Source organism: Anastrepha ludens, chromosome 6 (assembly GCF_028408465.1).
Source record: "Anastrepha ludens isolate Willacy chromosome 6, idAnaLude1.1, whole genome shotgun sequence".
NCBI classification, from domain to species: domain Eukaryota; kingdom Metazoa; phylum Arthropoda; class Insecta; order Diptera; family Tephritidae; genus Anastrepha; species Anastrepha ludens.
In genome coordinates, this window is record NC_071502.1 from 94,445,245 (window position 1) to 94,471,053 (window position 25,809).

General features: G+C 36.9%; 1 protein-coding gene across 5 annotated transcripts in view; it reads right to left on the bottom strand.

Annotated features, from left to right (window-relative positions):
• Nucleotides 1-25,809, bottom strand: part of LOC128867787 (mucin-2) — a 162,923-nt gene that overhangs the window by 76,939 nt on the left and 60,175 nt on the right. For 2 of the 5 annotated variants that reach the window (XM_054109284.1, XM_054109285.1), the window contains 2 exons: nucleotides 20,612-20,949; nucleotides 19,189-19,685 (listed from right to left, as the gene is read on the bottom strand). In XM_054109284.1, coding sequence (XP_053965259.1) covers nucleotides 19,189-19,603 — 415 coding nt within the window. In that variant the 5' untranslated portion in view covers nucleotides 19,604-19,685; nucleotides 20,612-20,949. Of the gene's footprint in view, nucleotides 1-19,188; nucleotides 19,686-20,382; nucleotides 20,478-20,611; nucleotides 20,950-25,809 lie in introns of all 5 variants that reach the window. The other 3 variants (XM_054109286.1, XM_054109287.1, XM_054109288.1) reach the window with 3 other exon arrangements.

The following is a 25,809-nucleotide window of genomic DNA, read 5'->3' on the forward strand; positions in this document are numbered from 1 at the left end:
TAAGTACTTTTCTTCAATGCATCCGAATCGGCGTTCAATTTGTTTAATCATTTCTTTTTTTACCGCATGTAGTACTGTCATATCATCGTAGTCCTCACCTACAGGCACATATACATCATTAAGCTGCGCCTTCAGGCAATTCACAATCGGTATAATTTTGCTTATAGTCACATACCGTTCACCCGACAGCTCTTTGGTAACATATTCTAGTGGTTTCAAAATACTCATCAATGTTTTAATATTTTGAATTTCTAAACCAGAGAGTGTGGGCGGTGCTTGAACATTGATATACTATAGGCGTTAGCTCAATAAATCTCTGGAGCATATAATAAACGGAATTCCAAAACCAGTTTAAGAGGTTGAGAGAGAGCTTGCTTTTCTCGTAACGCTTCGCTGGCAATTACACTGCTCTTAAAGTATTTTACAATGTCACGCACTTTGCTTATTAATAATTTGAAGTCATTAACTGACATTGCAGATTCAGCGATAACATTTAGTGTATGGGCAAAGCAAGGCAAGTGATGGTTTTTCCCAAGAAAAATTGTTGTAGCTGCTGTTATGTTCGCGCCGTTGTCTCTCACTATCGCAAATATTTTTTCTGTATTGATGTGCATGCTTGTACAAATTTCATTCAATTTTGCAGCTATGTATTCACCAGTATGCCTTTTATCTAGAGCAACGGTGGCTATGCAACGAGATATAAGACTATCATTATGCAAAAAATGAGCAGTAACTCCTAAATAACTGGTAACAGTCATCATCTCGGTCCAAACATCACATTTTAGTGCCACGTGAGCTACATTTTCAAATGTGCTTTGAATTTTAGAATGCATTATAGTATAAAAATCATCCCATTGAGCTCTTAGCGTATCAACGCTTGGAATTTTAAATGATGGGCAGGCTTTCTTCATCAATTTGTTAAATCCACGCCCTTTTACGATATCAAATGGTCTTTTGTCGGCGCAAATAGAGTAAAGCAACAACTTGCAGAGTTTTGAATGATCTTTTCCGCCATCCGAATACGAAAATTTGCGTTCCATTGATTGTGTAATGTACAGTTGCCTTTTTTTTTAGGTGACTCACATATATCTTCCGCATAGATGTCATTTTCGGCATCAAGTGGTGTATGAGCTTTTACAAATTTTTCCAAAGAAGATTTTTTTGATAAAATTGTTGATGGTTGCGGCTCAGTTTCATGTCTTGATGGACTCAGCAGATCAAGATCTCTTGTAAAAGTGGTTTGTTGTTTTCCAGTTTCTGTTGCACAAAAAAATATAAAACATAACATAATTTGTTTTGTGCACATATGTACCATGAGGAAACAATATACATCGGGGTGGCTCTTTATATGCTTATGCATGTTTGAGGTGTTTCCTGATGATTTGATAGTTTTGAAGCAAGCCTTGCACCTCACTTCGTCGTTGGATAGTTTGGTAAAATAACCCCAAACATTGCTTCGGCTTGGCGGCATTCTTCTAACGACACAAATTTCAATAAAGTGCACATAATAATAGCTTTAATACTTACTTTAACTTTAAATCAAATTTACTTAATTGATAATTCACTTTTTTCCTGTCGTTTATGAAGTGGCGTCGCAAATTGAGTGGCGTGGTTCACGTAGTCCCGCGTAATTTTTTTACTCGATACTGCTCCAGAGATACTTGTTAAGTACAAATATCGAAACAAAAGTATCAAGTATAAAATATCGGTATCAATAACGAATATACTCGATACCAATAAGTATCGATATTTTTTTCGTGTCCCTACTCGCATTCGGCTACTTCTTTAGCTATCTTTGCCACTACTTCATCATCAACGTTCGTATTTCTTGATCCCCGCGTTGCCTGCTTTCTTAGCTAAGCCTTTACATGCATTTTTACATCACTTTAAACTTAACTTCAATTTTTAAGGAGCACACCAACTAATCTTAAATTTGAATAATAAAACTTTGAAAGAATGAAAATGCTTAGTGCGTCTGATACGAATAAAGTGCGTTGCACTCTTAGAGTTTAGTTGAGGAAATGTGTATTATACAGGGTGGGCCATATAGCGTTTACTTTTTGAACCACCTATTTTTTTTAAGAATGGTAACACAAATGACATGTCAAATGTGTTCATACTTTACTTAAAGGTTTGACATTTACGAAATGGGACGCTATACGCTTGAACAAAATTGGGAAATATTGAAAACCTATTTCCAAAGTGGTGAGTCTTCTTCTTCTTTTCTGATTTTCACATCGGTGGCTACGTCAATAAGCAAAATTGTCGGATTTGGGGCTCAGAAAATCCACATGTTACTGTAGAGAAGCAAATGCATCCACAAAGAGTCTCTGTTTGGTGCGGTTTTTGGTCTGGCGGCATCATCGGGCCATTTTTTTTTTCCAAAATGAACGAGGAGCCGCGGTTACAGTCAATAGCGAGCATTACCGTGACAAGCTCAACGAGTTGTTTCCAAAAATTGAAGAGGATGATATGGACGACATTTGGTTTCAACAGGACGGTGCAACCTGTCACACTGCCAAAGTTACACTCGAACTTTTGGCTACCGTTTTTGAATTCCGATATCAATTGGCCGCCTCGGAGCTGTGATTTAAGCCCGTTGGACTATTTTTTGTGGAGAGCCGTTAAGGGCAAATGTTATGCGAACCATCCAGAGACGATTGACGCTTTAAAACACGAAATCGAAGTTGCCATTCATGAAATTGGAGCCCAAAAAATCGAAAATGTGCTTAAAAATTTGGTTAATCGAATGGCCTACTGTAAAGCCAGTCGTGGCAGTCATTTGAACGATATTATTTTTCATTCATAAATGACAATGTTCAATCTTCAAAATAAAAAAATAAAAGTTTGAAAAAATATTGATTAGTTTTTTCTTTTTTAATGCCGATTCAAAAAGCAAATTTTACATGGCCCACCCTATAGATATAATATTATAGATTTTTTCAAAAGTAATTTCGGCGCATGAATTCCGGTGCTGAAGCATAAAGACGATAATAATGAAAATTAAAAAAAAAATCCTATTAGCTGTAATTTAGCTGCCGTTAAAGCCATAAGTACTCGCATGCACAGTTACACCAAGACAAAACGCCACTAACGCGCTTTAAAAGCATTAGAGATTTTTCGGATTTAAAAACAATTAAAAAAGAGGAGCACAAGATTTACCATAAATGTCTTGAATGCACAAATGTGTATTTTATTAATATTTCCTTTCAAATTTTTATGACATTGCTTTAATGCGCACTTCCTGCTGCCGCCATCGCGACCATAAAATGTATCTTTAGTACTCGCAATGGGTAGTAAAGCAGTAATTGAAATGCAGTCAATGCCTACGTCACTTCGCTTGCTTTCGAAGGAAAACTTCCACCAATACTGTTTTACAAGTTGTGAAGTTGTGAAAATACTTGTTGTACACCACAGAAAACAGCCAGTGGCACCAGCACGTTTTCAAAAAACAAAACAACAACAAAACTGTTAGTTGTCATTAGACACTACTGGCGCTGTCAAGTGTTATTTTACTCTGCGTCTGCGCATAAGCGCTTCTCAAGAATGATTTCTAATGGCGCAAATACAGGGTGGCTGATGAATTTTGCTACATTAAGAAACTCAAATAACTTTTTTTTTAGTGTATGGAATTCATTTATTTTTTTTTCAAGTTGAAGGTCATTAAATTTTATTAAATGTAGCTTAACTAGTTTTAAAAATAATTGAATTTAAATGCCCCCCATGCTCGTTGACACAAGTGCGGCATCTTAGTAAAAAGTTGTTCATTGCTGCTTTGAGAGTTGCGACAGGAATAGCCGCAATTGTTGCCCGAATGGATTGTTTTAGTTCATCCAAATTTGTTGGCTTTGTTTTATAAACTTCTTGTTTACATAAACCCCACAAGAAAAAGTCAGGTGCAGTAAGGTCAGGCGACCTGGGGGGCCAACGAAATTCGGAGTTTCTTGAAATCAGTTTATTGGGAAATTTTCGTCGCAACTCTGTCATAACAGTCTGGGCTATGTGAGACGTTGCCCCATCTTGTTGAAACCACACAGAGTTGAAAGGAATTCTCTTTCGGCGTAGTTCTGGATAGAAAAATTCTTTCAGCATTTTCAAATAACGGTCTCCAGTAACCGTAACGGTGTGACCATTTTCTTCAAAAAAATAAGGCCCGACAATACAGCGTGAAGAAACCGCACACCACACTGTCACGCGAAGAGGATGCAATTCCGTCTCGTGGAGTATCTGTGGGTTAAAAGTACTCCATATTCGACAATTTTGTTTGTTCACATTGCCGTTTAAATCGAAATGGGCCTCATCAGACATGAAAAGGCAGTTTAACATGTTTTGGTCTTCTTCCACCATTTGCAGGATCTTCTGGCAAAATTCCAAGCGAATCGGCAAGTCTGCTGCATTCAGTTTGTTAACCATTTGAATTTTGTAGGGAAATAAGTCTAAATCTTTGTGCATTATTGTTTGCAAAGACTGTCGGCTGACACCAAGTTGAGCAGATAAGCTTCTTGTTGAAACCCTTGGATTGCTTTGTATAGCTGCAGCTACAGCAGCGATCGTTTCCTCCGTCCGAACTGGTGGGTTTCGATCATAAGGCCTTCTTGCGACTGTTCCTTGCTCAGCAAAATTATTCACCAGTCTCATTATGGTCCATCTGCTCGGGGGATCGCCGCCAAACATCCGCCTGTACTCTCTCTGTACCAAAACTACGGACTCCAGTGCGTGATAGCGGCGGACTATTCAAATTCTTGTTTGCGTGTCCCAGTTATCCATTTTAATAAATTTTAAAGATCAATCTGCAAATTAAAACAAAAATGGAACAGATAACTTAAAAAGAAAAAAGTTATTCAATTTTTTTTTTGGTAGCGGCTTTCATCAGCCACCCTGTATTTCTGTTATTTCAGCTTATGGAAAATGCATTTTAAATAGTTGGCTTTTATTTTTAATACCCCCTTTATTTAATTTTTTTTTCTTCAAAGCATGCCATTGCTTTTCTTATTCTAGATATAGATACAGATAAATTAATTCTTGAGCTGTAATTACATTTCGAAAGTTGCGCTTAATTGTTGGATTTTCACAATTAAACCATCATTAATTGCTTGTGCAGTTAATTTTATAATTCGTCAGTGTTTACTTTTTTATTTGCTTTTTTCCTCTGTAATTTGCAACACTTGAAAAATCCCATGAGATCGCTTAGTGAACACTTTCAATGTCAAAGCAATTAGTTCCAATTGGCAACTCTACGAATCGCTGATCGCTGAAGTATTCGGCTGGTCGAAGGTGAATGGAGTGAAAAAAGAGAGAAATATGTACAGTTTTAATTCTGAAAGGAGGTCGTCGCCAAAGCAATAATAATTGAGAAAATTTAATTAGTTATTCTTGTTTATATGTATGAGTATCTGGGTCTTCAATGGCTCATGAAAAATTTGGTTCAGCACGAAATTTGAAGGGGCAATTAGATACTAACGGGTTGAAAGAAGTGGCTGTTGCCAAAATAATAATAAGAAAGATACTATGTTCTTGAAAAATATGAGGTTGAGCTGCTTCTCTAATTTGCGGTGTGCCTCTTGATGTTGCAACGCAAATGGACGCTTCATAGTTGTATGCACCTCAACTAATAAGGGACGACAACTGTGGGCAAGCTGTTTATACCATTTCTTAATACTTCATAGCCGGGTATATACAAGGTGAAGTCCAAAATAAACAAGACCGGCGTCATAAAAATGGTTTTGATGGCGCCATCTTTTAATGAGTTGGTGCGTTGGAAGTTACATCCCTAGCTGACTTTCAGTGAAATTTGGTAACATTCGGATCAGTGGAAGCGAAGTTAGTGCGTCTAAAGTGTCAGTAAGTTTGTGTTATCGGTACAAAAATGAGTTTCTAACAAAGAGCTAATATCAAATATGGTTTTAAAGTCGGTAAAAAGTTTACCGAAACATTTGAATTAATGAAAATAGTCTATGGCCATGATTGTTACGATTCAGAGATAGTTGTGACGACATAATTGTCAATGGACATACCCAAAATCAGTAATCATCGAAAACTCCACCGAAAGTTTTTTAAAAATGAACCGAAATCATCGCTGAAATTCAAGGAATCGGACTTGAATATCTCCAAAACATCGGTTTATCGCATTTTAACTGATCATTTGGGCTTACGAAAGGCCTGTACCAAAAATTGCTCAGAATTCAACATTCGAAAGACCTCAATAAAGAGGCGAGAAAAGACGAGAACTTCCTTTACAACATTGTGATAAAACGTGGTGTTTTCAACATGAACCTGGAACTAAGCGTCAAAGTGCCGAATGGAAGGCCCCAGACGAGCCAAAAAACGCGTTTGGAGAAATCAAAAAACAAGTCGATGCTCATTTGTGTTTACGATTCCAAGGGAATTGTCTTCAAGGAGTTCATGCCAACGGGCCAAACCGTCAATGCAATTTTCTATCTTGGCGTTTTGAAGAGGTTGTTGCATCGCATTCGCACTGAATACCGCGAAGGAGGAAGCTGGCGCTTATTGCATGATAATGCACCATCTCAGCGATCCACTCTTGTGACTGATTTTTTGACTAGAAATCGCTTTTTAACCATCAATGGCTCCCTGTGACTTCTACCTCTTCGGGAAATTGCATTTGGCCATGAAAGGAAAACGTTTTGCGTCCGTAGAGGTCATCCAAACGGCTTGTACCGACATCCTGAAGGACATTCTGGTCAAACACTCTTTCGAAAAGCTTTTAGATCGCCCAAAACAGTGTATCGAGGCCAGAGCGGACTATTTTGAATAAATAAACTCGAAGTTATCAGAACAAAGGTCTTGTCGTTTCTATATTAGCTTAGTCTGGTTTACTTTGTATTACAAATTGAACTACCAGAACTTTCAGATAATCAGAGAATCTAAAACACAAAAGCTAGTACGCCCACAGCGGTCCCAGGTATTTGGCTCACTTTAAGCCAATAGGGGCCACTCTTTTCCTCTAGTAACACATTCGTAGCTCCTAGGGTTTCCTCCAATATTTTTGCCTCCCACGAATACTGACCGTCGGTAATATGCAATTTAGATATCCAATTAGCGCTAAAACGCGGCATTTCAATATCACAACTAACATAAAATGAAAATAGTGGCAAAAGTGGTATGAAAGCCCAAAATTCTGTTTCTATTAGCTCCAACCCGAGTAGTTTAAAAACCTAATCCAATTCAGTGAGTTCACATTGTCCACGCAGTTAAAACTGTCGAAGTGAGGTTTGCCCAAAAGCGTCAAACCGTTTATTCCGTCCCTAGTGAGTTGCAAGTGCAACAGGAAGCGTTGAGCCCGAGCTCGTTCTCGTTCTCTCTGGCTGTGTATGTACCCAGTTCTCAATGCTTACTGGAAAGAGCAGCAAGTCCGCATATATTCTTCTTGTCCATTTTAATAATAGTGAAAGATGGCTTTACCCAGAAGGAGGATCACATACTCCTGTCCAATAAGCCCAGCTTAGTCATTGTTGAGAGATTAGAGCTCTTGATGAAACTCAGAGGCACAAAAACTCTGCCGGAACTAATATAAGTTCACAACTTAATCTTTGTACTGAATTAGAAGGCGTCAAGTAGCTGATTGCCTTAAAGATGGTAATTTTACTCCCTCGTTCTGTGGCTCAAACTATTTTACGAGCCTCCTAGATGGCAAAGCCTTCCGACTGAAAATCGTTCGCTAAGCCTGGCTATCGCAATGAAAATGTGAAACAACGGCCCGCTGAATAGATTTCCGCATCTATACCTCGGTCCATTCTGGAACTAGAACATAGATGCGCCGAAGCATTCAGTAAATAGTACGTTTCTTCATTCTTCTTTTGTCAAAGCATCAAAATCACTAAACAGATGCAATCCGCTTTTCTTCGATTTACTTTCTGAAAGAATGCCTAGTATTTCCATTACAATATGCCCGCTCTTTCCAAAGTCCCACTTCCATTATTCTCAGAGGGAAGAATGTATCTTCTTAGCTGAAAAAATCAATCATTGCTACATGACAGTTCACGTCCAAAGCTCCTATGTGTTGGATATAAAATAGATGATGTGTATAAAGCTTGGAACATTGGTTGATAGTACCAGCTATCCATTATTCCAGATACGTTTTATCGGAGAGATATGGGTAGTTCGTCTTAAGTACTTCACATCAAACTACCGAACTTTAAGGAAATAAGCAATCGGGTGAATTAACGCCTTGCATATCCAGGCCATGAGTTTCGGTATCAGATTCCAGTTCTTTTCGAGCATTTTCTTACAAGAACAGATACCTTTTTTACACAGTGTTCGCTTTCGATCTTTATTGTAACTTAGGTGCCAGTATGACTCCAAAGAATTTAGCACAGGAGGAGTGAGAAAAATGTTGTCCATTTAGCAAAGTAGGTAAGCTTTGCCATGCCGTTCGGTGGCAGAATTACTCGGACTTATATACGACCAAGGAGTATCCTTCAGCAGCAAACTCTAAAAAATCTAGGTAAGCTGCTCATGATAAAAAGCAGTAATTCAGCATTTCGGTTGAGTTCACAACTTCCTGACCATGAACTCAGCTCTTATTAGATCTCAGACCAGTTCTTTTTGTAAGTTCGTGCTAATCGGAATGGACGGATATTGAAATTTATATAGTTTACATTGGTTGAATGAATGAATGAATGAAAATGAGGTTTGCACTTCCACCTCATGGCCCTTTGTGCCCACTATTCACCATAGTTCCTCAACCAAACCCAGTTCTCTTAAGGGGACCCGGTAAAAAAAACCCAATTTTTAGAGTGCGCCATTTTGTAAAATTTTTTTTTATTCTAATAGCGTAGCTTTATTCTACTGTCATACTGATTAATAATTTGTTTGGTTTTTGTGTTTCAGATAAATAAAATAGTCAAAATGGACAACACCGTTCAGATCCAATTTTTCGGCAGGGTCAACTTCAGCGTCACTTTTAAAATTATTAAAATTAAAAAAAAAAATGTTTTTTCATTTTTTTATGTAAAAGAAGTTAAAAAAAGCCTAAAAAACTAAAATATCGTTTTTCATTTTTTTATTGTAAAAAAACATTGCTGAAAATACCCTAAATTTTCGAGCTCTAGACCACCAGGACCGCTTAATAAGCCTAAGATAGAGCTGAGTTGGGCTGAGCGTATGTGCTTTTTTTCAGCTGTCTCATCTTTCTTCACGCTATAGCATCATATTCGAAGAACGTGTGCTGGAGTCTCCGGGCGCTAGTCGTAGAAACGATAGGAGTGCAGTGGACAGTGGACCATATCCCAATTCTGTGCCTATGACTACGCAATATTGAGGAAGGAACAGAGTACTGATTCCTCATAGTCAAAAGTACTCTGAATCACTGTAGACAGCTGATACAGCGCAGTATCCGTAGAGCTTCCTGCCTTCTGGTTTGCGCCACTCATTTGAACCAAAATTTCGTCTGCATATTTGGTTTCACAAGAAAGGGAATCTGAAATAGTGGATCACCCACTAGGCATGAGCCCCGTTTCCAAAAAGTTGGTTTTTGAATAATCGCGGTTTTTTAAACAGGTTTTAACACGTTTAAAAAAATTGGTTTAAAAACCTGATTCTTTCGGATTTCCGTTTAAAAGGGGGAAAAGAACGATGCACAACGAATTAAAAGAAATATTGAAAAAGCTGATTAACCAAATTCCGAAAACCTTCTTTTTAGAAACACCGACCCTTTTCGCACATCCCTACTGCACACTCGTACTGGGCTAAGCAAATATTTTCCTGCCCTTTCTTGACGAAAGCAGCAGACATAGAAACGCCAGCGACGCCGACGTGAATACTAAAATGTTTAAATCAGAAAAAATATTCAATAATAGGCCCTTTCATTTTCCCAGGTCATAAATTATAAATAAATTGCTTGCTCATGAAAAGTGAAAGCACTCCCGAAAAATTTATTATGACACAGTAATTAACTACCATTTTTGCATACGCAATTCATTGCCAAATCATGTTAAAGTCTCAATTCCACACAGTTTTTCGCCCTCTTTTTTTTTATTTATTTATTTATTTGTTTTGGCAAATCTAATATACGTTCAGCTATGGACGTGACTGGAATTCGTACTTAAAACACATGAAATGTATGTATATTAGTGCGTTTGTATGCATGAACGTGTAAGAAATTACCGAAGGCAACTTAGCCTGAAAACCTCCTTAAAAGTAGCGCATTATATGTATGTATGTATATGTGCCTGCAAGCGCCCATTGCAAACAAGGTCAAACTTTTTATAATAAAAATTCAAAATTTACTGAGGGGTAAAGGGAATGGTTTAATACGAAAGTTTGGTTTAAAAATTATTAAAATTTTTTCTTATTATCTTGCCGTTTTGCCGATCCCTTTGATATTATTTTATTTACATACATACATACATATATACATACATACATATAATATATATATACATAATTTTATAAAATTTATTAATGAATTCCTATCACTTTTCTTTCAACCATTATTGGCTGTTTGTAATTTACAATGTGTGGCCCAGACCATTTGCCTCAACACTTCTGATTTAACTTAAATTTCCCCATAGGTTTTTAGTATTTCTTAATTTTTGGCTTTGTTGGCTTTGTAAGTGGTGAATAGTTTCTGTTTTTGGTTGTAAACTGTTTTTATTTTTGTCTACTTTCATTTACTTTCAACCAAAACGAGTAGTTCGCTTTGCGTTTAAAATTCGTTTTCTCCATATGAAAATTTTTCTGAGAAGCGTTCCGAGTAAAAAAGCGCGGTTTAGAATCGTGATCGAAATGGTTGGAGAAGTGAGAAAGGCTTAGTGTAACTCGGGCACATGACACATGTGGCTACCTATGACCTAATAAATTAAAGAATAAAAATAAATAAATAAAAATGAAGTAAGTGAAATAGTCATCATCTACAACCCAATATGCGCCTTGTGTCGGAAGATGGATGGCAATAGAGAGGACAATCACTGCTTTGCCCAGCAGTCGTTAGACGGAAGAGGTGCATTTTGCAGTCAGCTAAATATATTCTCTATATTTCAATAGATTTCTAAGATTCATAAAGGAGTTAAGTAGACAAGTTTCCTATCTCCTCTATCAAGCCTTTGACCATTGGCCATCCATACTTTCTCTCTTAGGTCTCAAACAACAAAGAACATTCACGCCCCAGTGCTTAGATTTTCAATTACGATCTGAAGGTCTACTCTAATGCATTCATCCCGTGATCCAACCCTAAAGAAGAAACAAAACTATCATGTAATTAGAAGGAGCTACGCTTTGCTGGGTCTTTAGCCGAGCTCCTCCTTGAAATTTCGTGTGCGTCTTATTTTATTTTTCTATAAATAGAGGGACCTACATACAGTTTATGCCACTCCGAAAAGACAGTTAGTTTTTATGAGGAGATTTTTCATGGCAGAAATACACTCGGAGGTTTGTAATTGACTATCAGTTGGTGTGTCGTGCTCGGAGTTTCTAACCCGGCCACTTCCGAATGATAGTCAAGCAACAACCCTTGCGGCTTTGGTGACCATCCAAATTTATTATTTATAAAAATGTGTTGGGAAGTGAAAATGTGCACTAATCCACGATTAGAAAAAGCTCTCAAAAGCGATTGAGGTAGAAAAGAGATGAAAGTATAATTGTCATTCTCATTTTTGATAAATATTTCGACCCGCAAGGTTCTAATGGTTTGAAAGCAATGAGTAGCTGTTATAATAGAAAAGCCGCAAAAAGAGTGGTGTTTTTTGACGACAAATGGCAGAAAAACAGTTAAATTTAAGATTTAGACAACTTTTTTGGAACAGAGAGGAGACATTGCCTGTAATCTTATGGCTACTAAAGTAAGAAAAAGCTGTAAAGAAATGATTTGTTTAATAGTTGAATCAAGGCGAAAGTTTGAAAAATTGTGACTTATAGTAAGATAACACATTTACTTTAAATTTAAATATCCCGGTCCTAACAAAAGCCGTGTGTTAAGAAGCATGCGACCGCAAAGTTGATTATTACAATATATAATATGTATAAAGTTAATCAAGGGAGATGCGGATTTTTGACAAGAATGATTTGTGGTATACAATTGTTTTTTTTTTCGGATAATTTGTGCTACAGGCTTTGGCAAACTTAGTCATGGAGCGATACTCAGTGGAACAACGTGGAAAAGTGATCCAAACGTTTTATGTTCGTTCTACAAGAAGTGCATTTCGCGCATTGTATTAAGGCGATGAGGTAAATTTCCACCTAAACTGATACGTTAACAAGTAAAATTACCGCACGCCATTCAAGAAAAAACTATGCAGACTAACGAGTCACTGTTAGCATCAACGGATTTGCATGCTACACAGCGCATGACCGAATGGCCTCATTACGAACTAAGTTCCCAGGACGCATTTCCTCAAGAAACAACATTTTCTCAAGAGGTCCAATCGCTGTTGACGTCTTGCGATTTAACACCATTGGACTTATTTCTCTGCGACTACGTGAAAAATATTGTCTATAAGCCCGAGACCAAGTCAGTGTTGAACTGTGGCAAAAAGTCATGGACATTTTTTATAGGAGTGGTGGGCATTTAATGGATATTGTGCTTCATTCACAAATGTCATAGAGTAAAAAATTTGATGAAATAAAAACCAAAAAATATTTCGACAATCTGCTGAATTATTGTATCACCCTGTTTTATGGATCACGCAGTTAAAAAATAGTTGGTTGTGATTTAAAGTCCCCTGCAAGGTTATGTTAGTTTATGTAAGGTGGCTGTTTTATGGATCACGCAGTTAAAAAATAGTTGGTTGTGATTTAACGTCCCCTGCAAGGTTATGTTAGTTTATGTAAGGTGGCTGTCTTACGACGCACCTAGGCGAAATAGAGGCCTCCTCCTCACACACCAACCCATTCGGCTACGTCGGCCTACGCATGCCGTAATACCACCGGAATTATCCCATCCTTACTCCACTTGGTTCTCTTTAAACCATCCCCTACAATCATCAACAGGAAAACAAAAGCCTGAAGCCAAGTAAGAATGTCGACGTTGGTAGCGGGATGCCATAGCGACTTGAGACTATAGTGGACAATGTGGATGAGAAAGGCTTTCGTGCCAAATTATTGCTAGCCACCTCAACTGCAAACGTGGTTGAGTGCCAATTACACTCGTTTACAAAGAAAAAAAAAAAACAAAAAAGAATAAAACACCGACCATAAAGTTTTGATGTAAAATCGATCGCCGAAAATCCACATAATTTTTATTTCTGTCAATCGTAGTTTTTTAGATATGGCGAAATAACGGTTTTGGATTAAAAAAAAAAAGATGAATAAAATAATTTCTAATACGTGGATAATCCGTCAACCGTTCAAAATTAGTTATGCAACAAATAAAAGGGAATGAAATTTGCTATTTTGCGCGCCTGCATCAGTTCAGTTCAAAATCAACTTTTTCACAATATTTACTAAAAATTATTGTAAAAAAAAATTAAAAAAAAAAAACAATTTAAAAATTAAAAAAAAAAAATTAAAAATTAAAAAGGAAAAAATTAAAAAATGTTTATACTACACATATGATTTTTGAAATCAAATTGTAAAATCGCCCGTTTAAAAAGAAAAGAAAAAACTAAAAAAAAGGAAAATAAAATAAAAAAAACAAAATATACATAAAACATAAACAAACAAAAACATTAAAAAGAAAATAAAATTTACGACAAATTTTTTAAGACAAAATAAAATTAAAAAATAAAAGAAATAAATGCATAAAAAAACCAAAGCAAAAAAAATGAAACATTAAAAAAAAATATAAAAACAATTTACGACAAATCTTTTACCAAAAATTTTTGTTTTCGTTTTAAAGTTTAATTAAAAAAAAGAAAAACAATTAAAAAAAATATATAAAAAATAAACCAAAAAAAAAAAAAACGAAACATTAAAAAGAAAAAATAAAAAAAATGTACAACAAATTCTTTAAGAAAAAATAAAATTAAAAAATAAAAGAAAAAATATACAAAAAAACAAAAAAAATGTAACATTAAAAAGAAAATAAAATAAAAAAATAAAATTTACGACAAATTTTTTACCAAAATTTTTTTTTCTTTTTAAAGTTTAATTAAAAAAATTAAAAATTAAAAAGAAAAAAAAAATTAAAAAAAAATGTATATACTACAAATATGATTTTTGAACCGAATGTATTGTAAAATTTAAAAAAAAAAAGAAAAAAAGTTAAAAAGGAAAAAAAAATTAAAAAAAGAAAAAAAAATATAAAAGAAACCAAAAAAAATGAAACATTAAAAAGAAAATAAAATAAAAAATTTACGACAAACTTTTCTTTTTAATGTTTAATTTAAAAAAAATTTAACTTTAAAGAAAGAAAAAGAAGAAAATAAAAAAAATGAAACATTAAAAATAAAAAAAAGAAAAAAGAAATAAAAATATGCTACAAATTTTTTGCCACAAATTTTTTTTCTTATTACTGTTAAATTTTCTTTTTTTTTTTTTTTAATTTTTTTGTTTTTATAAACTTATTTTGTTTACAATATATTTTTTTTTTATTTTTTTAAATGTTTGTTTTTAATGGCCGATTTTACATTCGTGTCAAAAATCATTAATTATTTGTAAAACTGTGTTGTTCACGATGCAGAAAGTCAGGCCCGTGCGCATGGGGGGAGGGGCTTGCAGGGTTCAAACTCCCCCCAAACGAAGTTTTAAAAAATTTTTTGACATGAATCGATATGAAAAAACAAAATATGCACTGCAACAAAAGTTGGAACCCCTCTAAATCTTAGGGTCTGCGCACGGGCCTGCAGAAAGTAAAATTCCGGTGGAGTACACAGAATTCCAAAATCCCTCAATATGCTTGGCTTGCGAAACTTATTTATTTTTCCACTATTATTTTAGTTTTTTTAAGCTCAAAGCAAATAGTTTAGATTCCCCGCAATTTTTGTCAGCAAAACAATGACTTGAAACCTTTTGTTTTTAATTTTAAAGCAACGTAATTTTAAGTCTTAAAACCTGCTTCTTGCTAATTAAGGGCCATTGAGCTTTATAAAAGTCAGCTTAAATCGGTACTGGCGACAATGCGCATAGCATCAATCAATGAGTGAAGGAAAGAGCGGTGCGTCACAAATTGTGTGGCAATGAAAAGTTATAGCTTTTGCATAAATTAATTATTATTTATGCAGATTTATTGTAGTTATAACACTCATTCTTAATTTAATGAAGAAAAGAGTTTCACTAAATCTTTCTCACATTAGCAGCTCCACAAAAATTCACGTCCACTTATTTTTATTGACTCTCCTATCAAACATTTAATTATTTATTTTTCTTTTGTACACTTTGAATTTTATTATTTACACTTGTTTATCGATTCATACCGCATCTTATTATATTTACGAATTCATATTGCGAATTTGCAAACTTGGAATTGACTGACTGCTGCTTTCAGTCGACTTTGACTCTTTGCTGCTTAACTTCGGCAAGCTGATGTCATTTCCAGAAAAGCCATGAAAAGTAACTAAGAAGAAGAAAGTTTTTTATGTTCTTCATTTGCAAAATTATTAGCGTTGATTTGCTTTTGTACACACATACGACAAAATACGCACACATACATATACATATGTATATGCAACCAAATGTACAAACCCAAAGGCAAAGCTAATGGGTAGCATTTTTTTCATTTGGCTGCCTTTTCTTCGTAAGTTGATTAATTAATTGATAAAGTGCTGATGTGAGAAGAGTGTTCGAATTTTTGATGTCTTTTGGGCTAAGCAGTAATTTATTTTCAAAATATTTTAAAAGTAGCGGAAGTAGGCAAATTATAGAAAGTGAATGTTTGTGAATACCTTTAGGGCATACGAAATGATGAGTGCAAAATAAAGGTGTATGGTTAATTTCCTTCCTAAAAATCTTACTGGAAATGAAAGCACAAATTTCAATTATTTTAAATGTTGTTGGTAAATGTGTATTGATGAAGATCTACACAATAGATCAGTCACTGGCAGCTGAGTCAGGTCGTGGCATAGCTCGCGGGAACCCCTAAGGCTAACCAAGACTCAACTCTCGATTGTTCGATTGCGGTGTGCATTCAAACCGGGTATTGTACGTTGTTAGGCACCCATTACTTCGATGTCTCTTTTGTGGAATAATCTCAGCACCTACTCCTCAACTGTCCTGCATTCGGGAGACTGTGAATGAATGAATGAAGATGAGGTATGCACTTCAACCCCAGAGTCCCCCCTAATCACAGTACTTCATCCAAACCCAGCGCTCTCAATACACCTAAGATGCAGCTGGATTGGGTTGATCATATCCGGTCGAGATATTTAATACTTTTTTCCCCTATAGCCACACATTCGAGAAGAAGATGTGTTGGAGTTTCCGGGGATGGGTCCCAAAAACGCCAGGAGTCAGTGAGTCATATCCTCGGCCTATGCAGATAACTGCGCAATCTGCAGTAACCTGTGAGAATGCCAGGGTGTATGATCTATTTATCCAAGGGAAGAGTTACCTGAAGCTCTTTTGATTAGACCCACAGTTTGGTGCCAGCTTACATTTCGTAGCCTTAGCTCTTCGCTTCCAAGCTTCTCTTTAATGGCGTTCAGGTTCTAATAAAACGAGTCCGCAGCCTCTCTAATCAATGCATCCGCTACTCCATTCCCTGTTATGCCCTTATGTCCTGGAAGCGCTATGGGCCGGATACGATTGTGCGTTCCTAGTAAATTCACTTTCTCGGTGCACTCAAGGTCTAATTAAAACTTAACCTCGAAGAACGACAATGTCTTGAGTGCCGCCTGACTGTCGCTCAGAATGACAATTCGCTTATTCTGGAGGTCTCAATCTTAGTTGATAGATAGATAGCATACACTTCCGCTATCGCATACACTTCGAAAGACTAAAATACAATCAACTTGGCTCTCACTACTTTTCGGGTTGTATGAGGGCGGTTCAATAAGTACCCGTGTTTGGTGACAAAGGGCGTTCCTGTGGGAAGTTGGTGTTAGCATCGTGGGCTTTCAGACTGATTCACAAGTTAGTTTGGATTTGGCAGCTATTCGAGTAAGTCGTGTTTCAGGATTTTCGCTAAGCTGGAAAAAGAGCAGTAACGTTCGGTAATTCGCTTTTTGTTTTTGGATGGGAAAAAATGCGAGGAGATAAAAGCAAAGTTGGATGCTGTCTGTGAAGACGCTTCGTAATCTATGAACACAGTTAGATTTTGGTTCAACGAATTTAAACGTGGGCGAATATCCGTTTTTGATGAGGAGCGCCAGGGTGCCCGGCAGATGTGGTTACTGAGGAAATCATTCAAAAAGTCCACGACATAATTCTCGCTGATCGACGCACGAAAGTGCGCGAATAACATAGAGAGGCCATAGATGTGTCAACAGGAACGTGAATGAATATTTTACATGATAAGTCGACGATGAAAAAATTGTCGGGTCGATGGGCGCCCCGATTGCTCACAAACAACAACAAGCGATTACGCCTGTTAACTTCAAAGCAGTGCTTGGAATTTTAGCGTCAAGTTGTTACCGTTGCTGAAATCTGAATTCATCATTACACACCAGAAACTAAGTAACAATCAAAACAATGGATTTCTACCGGTGCACCTGCTCCAAAGAAGGCGAAGACAGTCCCACTGGCCGGAAAGGTCATGGCGACGATTTTTTTGGATGCGAACGGTTTCATTCTCATGGATTTTTTTAGAAAAAGGAAGAATGACGGCTGGACAGTGAGTTATCGGATCGCTTTCACAAAAAAATGAAGGAGACACAGCCGCAATTGGTGTAAAAGAAGGTGCTGTTTCACCACGATAAGCCAGGACTTTCATCCGGAGTTGTCGCCGCCAAACTGCTTGTATTGCGTTATGAATTGTTGTCGCACCGCCCGATCTGGCTCCCTGCGACTTTTGATTGTTCCCTAACATGAAGAAATGGCTTGCGGGAAAAAATTTAGTTCAAACGAGGAAATCATCGCCGAGACAGAAGCGCATTTTGGAGATCTAGACAAATCCTATTTTTTGGAGGGGTTAAAAAATGTCTGGAGCGTTGGGAGAAATGTATCATTCTAAAAGGGGGCTATGTTGAAAAAAAAATAAAAGAAAAAAATTTTTTTTTGAAAAAACAAAATATTTGAAAAAAAATTTGTTTGAAAAAAAAAAAATTAAAAGAAAAAAAAAATTAAGTTCAAACGAGGAAGTCATCGCCGAGAAAGAAGCGCATTTTGGAGAGCTCGTCAAATCCCATTTTTTGGAGGGGTTAAAAAATGGCAGGAGCGTTGGGAGAAGTGTATCTTTCTAAAAGGGGACTATGTTGAAAAAAAATAAAAAATAATTTCTTTGAAAAAAAAATTTCTTTAACCGTTTGAGTGCGATTCGTCGATATAGCGACGATAACTAATTACTCCAAATTTGCGGCGCGTCGCTATAGCGACGATTGCATCACTGTGCATTTGGCGTTCGGCTAGGAACGTGTTGAATATTATTTTGCGATATTTATCAAAAATTTATGTCATATAAAAGTATAAATTAGTTGAGACCGTTAAAAACAATTTTTATTTTTCGTTCAATATCGATATTTTGAAAATAATTCCTGACCATGTCTAGTAGTGAAGAATTTACTGACGTGGAAGATACGATACCGGATTCCGACAATGAAATGGACTATGATAGTGATTCGAGTTTAAGTGAAATTAGAGTGTTTACTACCCGGAGGATGCGCATTTTTAGTGATAGTTCCGACGAAGACGAGAATAACATGGGGGATGACCTTGAAAATAACATATTTACTACTATATCCTCTATATCTTCGCAATTTTCGTATGTATTAAAGAAAATCGCTTAGCACTCAAACGGTTAAAAAAAAAATGTTTTTTGAAAAAAAAAAAATTTCTTTTAAAAAAAATTTGTTTTGAAAAAAAACCTATTCTTTGAAAACAAAAATTCTTTGGAAAAAAAACTTTAATTGAAAAAAAAAATTACTTAGAAAAAAAAATTTTCTAATTTTCTAACACGGGTTCTTATTGAACCCCCTTCATACTTATAGATTCGAATTTAAAAGCGTAGACAGCCTAATTTAGTAATCGCTCTGCGGAACTTCTACGTAAATCGAACCAAATTCATTGACATAATTGATTAATCCTTTGCAGACAAATTCGCAATCGACTTATCGATATTAAACTGTCACCTGCATTTACTAAGCAGTCTTAAATCTGGAAATCGGTTTACGATTTTTTCTTAAATATTCAGTTGATACTCACATAAATCCATTAGATACGTTGATGGTAGGTAACCGGCCACAGCGGCCGCGCTCGCCAGAGTCTGCTGCAATTCCAAAGGTAGCTGCAGCAGTGCCTGTGTGGTGGCGAATGCGGTAAACGCCGATGATGGCGAAGGTGTTGGCGATGAAGAAGCTGTTGCTGTTGTTGCCGCCATTGGCACTGGCATTGTGGGCGATAGAGCAGCTGTTGGAGTAGCGCTAGGTGTTTGTGTAGATGTGGTATTTACCGCTACTGAGGCGGCTAAATCACTTAGTGGTGATGCTGATGATGCCGCTGCTGCGGCGATGGCGGCGGCAGCCGTAGCTGCTGCACTGGTTTTTAGTGGCTTTGTGGGCGTTACAGCCGCAGCAGCTGGGGCGGAGGTGGTAAGCAGTGGTGCATTTGCCGTTTCCATTGTAACACTAGTTTGCTATATTAATTTATTAGTTTATAATTTATTTTTACAGTTGTGCTTGCGTTGCGTTTCTACACTAAAACTGAAGACACACACGGAAAATATGAATAAATATTATTTAATTTTTTTTTTTGTTAATTTTTTGTTAAATTTCACTTGGATTTATTGGTATTGGCATTAAAAACGGCAGGCACAACAATTCTATGTATATATAAATATATTAATATAAAAAAAAAAACAACAAAAAAAAAACGAAATCTGCGACACGCGCAACCAAAAAGGCAAATCTACCGCAACTGCCAATCGCCGAGTGCAATCACTCGTTAATTCCTCATTGCGCTTGCGGGGCAGAGCATTCCTGAAATCAGTCACGTGATCACGTGATCACTAGACAAAGGCAATGAATGTGATTGGAATTGATTTGAAGTGTGGGTGTTTATGTAAAATGGGATAAGTCCGTGCTGCGGCAGGTAAATCACGCGATCGTATGCCATCCACTACAGCTTTGCCTTGCCTTGTACGCCTAGTACCGCCTACAATAACGATTCAAGCTGCAGCAGACAATTATAATTGGCCGCATTCGTGTTGTACTCGCAACTTCACTGTTGGCTTAATTTTTGCAAAATTCCGTTATTGCCTACATCGAGTTAATTGCTACTTAGCCAGATGTATATTTTGATTGCAAATACTTAATTGCTTTCTTTCGCGCCTAACGCCAACTTTTACTTGCACAAGGATTTTCACTGGCTTTCGAAACATATAATTAATAAATGTTTCACCTTTAATGCCTTTTTCTAGTTAATTTAATATTTTTTCTCTTTTATTTGAAGTTTTTCACCATCAATCAACACGCGATAAGAGCAGCGCACCACAACTAATTTGTTGAACACAAAACGAATGAAAAATAAGCAGATATAAATAGGAGAAAAAAAGCACTACAAATTTTTTTCACTCGAGTGTAAGAAAAAAAAAAATATTTCTAACTATTCGGTATTTCTAAAACATTACATTTTTAATTTTCACAATTTTTATTTGCGCGTTGCAACAGCCCGTTACTGTTATAGCGGCCCCGGTTGGATTGCATTTGTAGATTTCTGTTGTTGCGCGCTATTTTATGTGCTAAAAGTAGGAAAACTCTTACAACAGCTCGTACTCGTACAAGTTTAACACATTCTTTTCAAATTCATATTCAAATTTTGTTGTTTTTCTAATGCGATTTTTTCAGCGATTTCCTTAGAGTTGCATCAGTGCGCAGGCGCGCATTTTATTGCTTGCATGCAAGTGCTAAACTACACCAACACATACATGCACACATATTTAAATGAAAAAATGATTCGCGATTGGAACTGCAATGAAAAAAAGAAAACAAAAACAGTAAGTGAGTGAGTGCTACAAAAACAAGTATTAATTACACAGTACAAGAAATTAAAATTTTTTAATTGGAACAGAAAAGCGACTATACCATCCTGAAGGTACTGAGAGCACATCATGAGCGGTCCATTTTTGTATCGGGTGCTTTTTAAGAGCTTGAGAACGTAAAATAATACAAAGCAGAAATATTGTTGGTATCTATGTTTTTTTTTATTACAATCTGGTAGATAATTTCATGGCATTAATTTCTCGAGTATGATATCCGGCTCAGCTGGAGGTCTAACGTAGAATACAGGGTAAAGAAAGCGAATATAGCACTTTACACGTGTAAGAGAATGTTGTGTACAAAATGGGGTCTCCAACCAAAACTATCCAATTGGTTCTACACAGCCATTGTAAGGCCAATACTAACATATGCAGCACTAGCCTGTGGGCCCGCAATAGAAAAAAAATAGAACCAAACCAAGAACAGCGTGTATCTTAGCCTCAGGAGCGCTTACTACCAATCCTACTGAAGCGCTCAATGTACTAACTCATCTGCTACCATTAGATTTACACATTAAAATAATCGCTACTTGCAGCGCGGTGAGACTCAGAGACATAGCAAGCTGGACAACAAGGTCGTACGGTCACAGCAAGACCCTTCTACAGGCACCCTCGCTGCTCAAAAACAGCTCAGACTACACAGTCCCCAACCTTAACTTCAAGAAAGACTTTACGGTACGCTTGCCACCGAGAGTCGAATGGGGCAAAGGGAAGGTGATTGGAAGATACGATATTGAAATCTACACTCACGGTTCTAAGATGAGCTGTGGTGTGGCAGTTGGCTTTCATTCGGAGCCACTCAACCTATCTCAGTCAATTAGACTTCCTGACTATGCCAGCGTGTTCCAGGCAGAACTATAGGCGATCAGAGAAGCATGCAAAACACTAAAATTCTAGAAGGAAGTTGGTGCAAGAGTAGCTATCTTCTCAGATAATCAAGCAGCTATAAAGGCCTTAGACTCCAACTCCATTTCATCCAAACTAGTCTTAGAGTATAGAGAGGATCTGGAATTGCTAAGTCATTGCCTTGAAATCACTCTGATATGGGTTCCCGGTCATAAGAACATACGGGGTAATGAGATAGCGGATGAGCTAGGAAGAAAAGGTTCGATACTAGATTTAGCAGAGGCAGTGACAGTCTACACCCCACTGAACACAATAAAAGCATCCATTGCTTCACACTATCATGCTTTAGCCGAAAGAAGATGGAAGCAACTAACTACATGCATTTCAACAACAAACAACACATGGCCGTCGTACAAAATCCAAAGGACGAATCACCTGTTAGGATGTTCCCGACGAAACATTTCATGCATTAACGCAACCCTTACAGGCCATTGGATGGTAGGGGATCATGCCGCCAGACTCAACCTCCCCTTCAATCACATCTGTAGAAGCTGTCAAGCGAAAGGGGTGAAGGAAGGTCTTTTCCACTACTTATGTCAATGTGCAGGGCTAGCTAGGGCACGACTTCGCTCCTTCGGTAAGCCTTTCTTGCAGCAAATTAAGGAGATCTCACACATGGAGGTAAAGAATTTGCAGCTATACTTGGATCTTACTAAATGGGTCTGACTTAGAAGCAAAAAAAAAGTGCTAGTAAAACGATGCTGGTCACTAATTAAGATTATTTCAGTGGAAATACTGATATCCGGCATATGCCCGTCGCGGTTACGAGTTACATGGTCCATTCGATCAGTCTAATTTTTGACTCCTTTTACCCCATAAATCTGGTCGTATGGCGTCAATGGTGACTTGAATATTGCAATACGTCCATTGTTAAGTGCGCTGTGTGGCGAATTGCGCTGTTTTGTTGGAACCAAATGTCGTCGATGTTTAGCTGATTCATGTTTTTAAACCAAAATTCAGTCAGCAGTGCTCGATAGAGCTCGCCATTCTCCGTAACAGTCGCTCTTTCCTCGCTTCAAAAGAAATAGGGACCGATGATGCCGCCAGTGCTCTATGTACTTCGCGATCAGATTTCTTTTTTTTTCTCAAAATGAATTTCCCTAATTTATAATCGTTGTTTTGGCATTAAACGTCATCATGACGACTTGCCAAACTTTACTGAACAGAAATGTAGGCACAGTTTGTCATTCTCAGCTGTCAAACCATAGTTATCGATATCGATAGTTCTCATGTAGTTAAAAAAAAAAACACCAAGTAGAACCAAGTTATGGTCCAGCACGATTTTGTTGTTGTTGTTGTAGCTTCATAAACATTCCCCATACTGACATACGGAGAATGCTGCTGGAGTGACAGTCCTTGCCCGGATATAAATTCGGGTCGTTTCGGTAACGCAGAACTGACTGTCGTGAAAACGCGGTCCAGCACGTCTAAATCTTTTGTTACAATGGCGCAAAATTTACAAATTTTGCTCATAGAAATCTTTATTTAATGTGAAAAAAGTGTTATGCCTAAGTTGATTTCTAATAGAAACATTATTTTCCGCCTTCGATTCATCACTTCTTTACTCGGTGGAGAATTTCGCTGCAATAGCGATGAATAAGCGACTTCGTTCGTGAGGAGCAGGACGCTTGCCTTTTGACCGTCCTACGACGTTATTAAACCATTTTGCATATTTGCAGGCGGATTCAAGAGAAACGTTTTTGCTTTATTCACTACTTTATTCTTTAGTAGAATTTCACAAGGATGATAGATTACAAGGTTTGGCCAGCTGAAGCAGAATTCTGTTCGCTCATTTCACATGTATTCACAAACTCGTCCAATCAGTCCTCGTTCAGATGGCATCACTCATGCCTGCTTTGATTTTTTCTTCAATTCACCAATACAATTGCAATTTTTTCGTAAACGAACCGTTGTCATAATCCCACTCTCGTCAGCCAATCAGGTAAATGCTTCAAAATCGCTGAGAGCCGATTAACGGTCTGATGTTGGTCACATCCCTGCACATCTCTGTACATCGTCAGAATTTCACAATTTTTGTGGAACATTTTAACCCACTAGCTGTCCTTTTTAAGGGCCAATTAGACCGATGTTTTAAGGAAAGACCAAAAAGACCATTTAAATAGGACATTTGAGGACTAAAATATTCTACGAAAATATATTCCAGACAAAAAAAAAATTAAAATCATTTGCATGACCTCGCCAATGGGTAGGGCCGTAATTTACTCTTATGGATAGAAAAGAGCAAAGAAGTTATAATTGGAAAGGAATGTTTGACCATGTTCTACAAAATTTATGTAAGCGTTTTACAGGCTCCTCCTGATCAGCCAGCCAGCAATTCGTCAGGTCAAATTTTATCGATACTTAGTCATAGTCGAGTTTTGCAACATCAGTTTTATTGTGCAATGGAGATTCGGATTCTTCATCTTCGGTGCAGATTTCTTTGTTGCCAGTATTTCTTCTATAACTAAGGTGTGTGCTGTGCGTTAACAGGTCACTCTTCTTAGGAGTTCTTCTAGTTTTTGTAGGAGTTCTAGTTTTTTTTTCATTTAACCAGACCAGATACAGAGTCTAAAATACTATAGAAATGCCTTTTAACAGCGATGATTACAATTTCTTCATTTCGGTGTTAGGCAAGTGGCTTAAAAACCACTTTTTTACTACAACTTGTTATCATAAACTCTCAACTTTTAAGGGACGCTGAATAATCCGACTGTTGCAACAAAAACACCATCGTTCAAACGAAATAGAAACAAGCTACCGGACAATCCAGATTCATACCCGACCAACAACTGTCAACCCAATAAAATTGTTCACAGATTTTTAGGAGTATTTTATGCTGTGGTAACAGCAACAGAACGTTGTATGTATATCATCCTTGCCAACTCCAGCTTTACAACAACCCGAAGCGACCTTACTATAGTTGGGTGGAAGCGCTTTTATCAATTCAATATATCATTCAATATACTGGTAGTAACGATCTTTGGTGACACTTTCTTCCATTTCTTCCTATCTTACATCCTGGTTAGCTGGATGAGGTTTTCATACCACCACAAACCCAACACCAAAAGTAAACTTCTTCACTTGGCACCTGAAATAGATGTCAGAAGACCCAATGCTTGTTTGTTTTGCCACATAAAACACATTTTTGAGCTTTTCAAGTAAATCAGCCTGGCAGACGTAAGGCTAAATTGAATTAGCTCACCGACCTGATTACTAAAGAATATATTCATATTCTTAGAGGCGGCCATAGACGAGTTTAGATGCACGTGCACAGGCGATAAAATAGAGTTAAAACATTCATTATTGAATGTTTTTGTGCTTGGGAGAAAATTAGTCGAGCCACGGCATTCAGTGGAATTGAGAATCGCTCCATTCACATTGTGATAAACTCTGCGTAAATAAGTGTATACTGTGTGCCACTTAAGTCACCGTACTCTTGTTATATTTGCACAAATCACCCTGTAACTTGGCCAAATTTTTATTCAATTTAAAAAACTTTGATGTAGGCTAACAAAACAATATATTTCTTTTAAATATTGAAATAAAAATACAAAAAATAAAAACTTAATGTAGTATTATTAATTAAAAACAAAAGGAACTTTAATATCTGCGTCAACAAAAGTCTATGTACTCTCACAAACTAATATAAACTTATTAACTATAAGGAACATTGTTTTCATTACAACTTCAATCGGATTGAAAGGTCTCCGAAAGGTGTGGAGTGTTGTACGCGAGGCACAGCCGGGTGTTCATTACTTTGTGTTTAGGGTCGTTGTCTTGCTGAAAATAGAAATCGGAACCTATTCCGAATTTCTCGGCGCCGCTCTTCATATTTTTTTTTTCAGAATATCAATATACACGTATTGGTCCATCACTCCGTCGAT